The 4,324-nt window shown below is 44.9% G+C and overlaps 1 protein-coding gene across 1 annotated transcript in view; it reads right to left on the bottom strand.

The window, feature by feature from the left end:
- TNXB (tenascin XB) overlaps positions 1 to 4,324 on the bottom strand; it is a gene marked incomplete at its 3' end in the record, with an annotated part of 89,518 nt that overhangs the window by 11,488 nt on the left and 73,706 nt on the right. The window contains exon 31 of the mRNA XM_014534508.1: positions 3,156 to 3,534. Coding sequence (XP_014389994.1) covers positions 3,156 to 3,534 — 379 coding nt within the window. The remainder of the gene's footprint in view (positions 1 to 3,155; positions 3,535 to 4,324) is intronic.

Genomic DNA, 4,324 nt, shown 5'->3' with positions numbered 1-4,324 from the left:
GTGTGTGTGTGTGTGTGTGTGTGTGTGTGTGTAATATTGTGTAATATAAGATTAAAAGAAAACACAGTAAAACAAACTTCTTAACAGTAGTTAACTTTGAGAGAATTCTACAAGTCATTTTCACATGTTCTACAATGAATATATGCTATATTAGAGGCCCGGTGCACAAAATTCAGCCCAGCCTGCACCCTCTCCAATTCAGGACCCCTCAGGGGATGTCTGAATGCCCGTTCAGGCTCAATCCCCAGGATCGGGCCTAAACTGACAGTCGGACATCCCTCTCACAATCCTGGACCACTGGCTCCTAATTGCTCACCTGCCTGCCTGCCTAGTCGCCCCCAACTGCCTCCCCCTCCTGCTGGCCAGATCGCCCCTCACTGCCTCTGCATGCTGGCCTGATCGCCCCTAATTGGCTCCCCTCAGGCCTAGTCACTCCTAACTGCCCTCCCACCAGCCTGATCACCCCTTGCCTCCCCGCTGCCGGCCTGGTCGCCCCCAACTTGCCCCCTATGCTGGCCTGGTTGCCCCTAAATGACCCCCCGCCGGCCTGGTCGCCCCAACTGTCCCCCCTGCCGTCCTGGTCACCCCACATAGCCTGCTGTTCGGTCGTCTGTCTGGTTATTTCGGTCATGACGACCCCTGGCTTTTTATATATTAGGATACTTATGATGGAAATATACATGCAGGTATTTTTATGACCAATATACTAGTATGTCATATATACATATGCCTGGTGAAAGGTTCTGAATATCATTTCTCTGGTGTTAAAGCCTAGATCCGTGGTCGGCAAACTTCGGCTCCCGAGCCACATGCAGCTCTTTTGCCCCTTGAGTGTGGCTCTTCCTAAGCCTTAGGAGTACCCTAATTAAGTTAATAACAATGTACCTACCTATATAGTTTAAGTTTAAAAAATTTGGCTCTCAAAAGAAATTTCAATCGGTGTACTGTTGATATTTGGCTCTGTTGACTAATGAGTTTGCCGATCACTGGACTAGGACTTCCAGTACTATGTTGAATAAGAGTGGTAAAATCAGACATCCCTGTCTTGTTCCTGTTCTTAGGGGAAATGATTTTAGTTTTTGTCCTTTGAGTATGATATTCGCTGTAGGTTTGTCATGTATGGTCTTTCTATACTCCCTCTATTCCCACTTTGTTGATAGTTTTTATCAAAAATGGGTGTTGGATTTTGTCAAATGCTTTTTCTGCGTCTATTGATATGATCATGTGATTTTTGCCTTTCAATTTTTTATGTAATATATCATTTTTATTGATTTGCAAATATTGAACCAGCCTTGCATCCCTGGAAGAATTCCCACTTAGTCAGGGCGTATGATCTTTTTAATATATTGCTGGACCCAATTTGCTAATATTTTGTTGAGGATTTTAGCATCTACTAGTATGTTCATCAGGGATACTGGCCTGTAATTCTCTGTCTTTATCTGGTTTTGGAATTAGGATAATGATGGCCTCATAAAAAGAGTTTGGAAGTGTTCCTTCCTCTTGTATTTTTGGGAATAGTTTGAGGAGGATAGGTGTTAGTTGTTCTTTGAAGGTTTGGTAAAACTTCCCTGTAAAGCTGTCCAGACCTGAGCTTTTGATTGCTGGGAGTTTTTCTTTTGATTACTGCTTCTATTTCCTTAGTTGTTATTGGCCTATTCAAGTTTTCTGATTCTTTCTGATTCAATTTTGGAAGATTGTATTTTTCTAGGAATCTGTCCATTTCATCCACATTGTCCAGCTTGATGGGCATATAGTTGTTCATAGTATTTTCTTACAATCCTTTGTGTTTCTGTGATGTCAGTGGTTAATTCACCACTTTCGTTTCTGATTTTGAGTCCTCTCTCTTTGTTTCTTGATGAGTTTGGCTAATGATTCATCAATGTCGTTTATCCTTTCAAAAAACCAGCTCTTGGTGTCATTGATTTTTTTGTATTGTTTTTTTTTTAGTCTTGATGTCATTTATTTCTGCTCTAATCTTTATTATTTCCTTCCTTCTACTTACTCTGGGTTTTTCTTGTTCTCTTTCTAGTTCTTTAAGTTGTAGGGTTAAATAGTTAATTGTTAAAATTTTTTTGAGGTAATCCTGTAGAGCTATGAATTTCCCTCTCGGGACTGCTTTTGCTGTGTCCCATGTCCCAGAGATTTCAAGTTGTTGTGTTCATTTTCATTTATTTCCAGGAATTTTTTTTATTTCTTTCTTGAACTTGTTGGTAGCCCATTCATTGTTTAATAACATGCTATTTAGCTTCCATGTGCTTGAGTGTTTTTAATTGTTTTTACTGTCGTTGATTTCTAATTTCATTCCACTGTGATCTGAGAAGATGCTTGATATGATTTCAGTCTTCTTGAACTTGTAGAGACTTGCTTTGTATCATAATATGTGGTCTATCTTTGTGAATGTGCCATGTGCACTTGAGAAGATTGTATATTCTGCAGCTTTGGGGTGAAATGTACTATAAATGTCAGTTAATTCCATCTGATCCAGTGTGTCCTTTAGAGTCACTGTTTCCTTGTTGATTTTTCATCTGGAAGATCCGTCCAGTGAAGTCAATGGGGTGTTAAAGTCCCCTACTATTATTGTATTGCTGTTGATCTCTCCCTTAAAGTCCTCTAGAAGTTCTTTTTTGTATATTTCGGTGCTCTTATATTTGGTGCATATATGTTTACCAGGGTTATATCCTTTTGTTGTATCAGTCCCTTTAGTATTATGTAGTGACCTTTGTTGTCTCTTGTGATGGCCTTCATTTTGAAGTCTATTTTGTCAGATATGAGTATTGCTACACCAGCTTTTTTTCACTTCCATTTGCATGGAAAAAAATTTCCATCCCTTCACTCTCATCCTGTGTGAGTCTTTTGTTCTGAAGTGGGTTTCTTGTAGACAGCATATAGTTGGGTCATGTTTTGATGGGCACATTTAATACATTTTCATTTAAGACTATTATCAATAGGTGCTTGTTTATGCCATTCTACTTCTGTATGCTTAGCGTTCTCTATTTCTTCTCATTACAGTAGTCCTTTTAGCATTTCTTTCGGGGGGGAATGGCTCGCCATGGCCATACAGCTGGCCACTGGGATCTGAACACAGGTCGGCTGGGCCCCGCAGGCTGGGCCCTTACGGCATCGCCAGCAGGGACTGGCGCGACGTGTGAAGTGCTCAGAGCAGGCCGGGCAGGGCAGGGGCCCGAGGGTTTGCTTTGGGTGCTGGGACTGCCGCGCCTGGGCCAGCTCTGGGGAAGGTGGGAGCGGGGCTGGGCTCACCTGTGGTGCCCTCAGCGGTGACGGGGCCCAGCTGCTTCCCGCCTGCCAGCCCATAGAGCAGGAACCTGTACTTCCGGTGGGGCTCCAGGCCGCCGATGGTGGCCTCGCGCTGGTCCGCGGCCACGGACACCACCCGGGGCTGCCCGTGTCTGTCCTTGTACTGGACCTTGAAGGAGTCGAACTTGCCCTGGGGGACCGTCCACGAGAGGCCCACGGAGTCCGGGGTCACGCCTGTCACTGTCAGCTCCCCCAGGCGCGGAGGTTTTGTGTCTGGGACTGGAAAGGAGAGAGAGGTGCATGGAGAATGACAGAAAAGGTGACAGAAGAAGAGCTTCCTCGGGGCCATGTGTCAGGAAGGGGAAGCAGAGGAGGGACAAGAGAGCAGCCGGGAAGCCCAGCCGCCATGCACCGAAAGGTCACCGGTTCGATTCCATCAGGGCACACGCCCTGGGCTGTGGGCTCGATCCCCAGTGGGGGGCATGCAGGAGGCAGCCCGTTGATGTTTCTCTCTCATCGTTGATGTTTCTCTCTCTCTCTCCCTCCCCTTCCTCTCTTTCTAAAATCAACAAAAACACTGGGGATGGAGCCTGCAACCCGGGCATGTGCCTGACCAGAATCAAACCTGGGACCATTCAGTCCTCAGACCGATGCTCTATCCACTGAGCCAAACCAGCTGGGGCAATAAAAATATATTTAAAAAAAGAGGAGCCAGGGAAGAAGCGGTGTCCCTTGGGATAAGAGGTCAGGGAGAGGGACGGGGTGCGGTAGGGAGAGCTCGGGACTGGATTTCACGGACCTGGTAAATACATGGGTCTGGAGGCCCCAGGGTCTGGAGCAGTGATGCGAACCTATGACACGCGTGTCAGAGGTGACACTCGAACTCATTTTTTTGGTTGATTTTTCTTTGTTAAATGGCATTTAAATATATAAAATAAATAGCAAAAATATAAATCTTTGCTTTACTATGGTTGCAAATATCAAAAAATTTCTATATGTGACACGGCACCAGAGTTAAGTTAGGGTTTTCAAAATGCTGACACGCCGAGCTCAAAAGGTTCGCCATCAC

This window comes from Myotis brandtii, unplaced genomic scaffold (genome assembly GCF_000412655.1).
Source record: "Myotis brandtii unplaced genomic scaffold, ASM41265v1 scaffold130, whole genome shotgun sequence".
Classification (NCBI taxonomy): domain Eukaryota; kingdom Metazoa; phylum Chordata; class Mammalia; order Chiroptera; family Vespertilionidae; genus Myotis; species Myotis brandtii.
The sequence above is the reverse complement of the archived record's forward strand: the minus strand, read 5'-3'. Positions and strand labels throughout refer to the sequence as shown.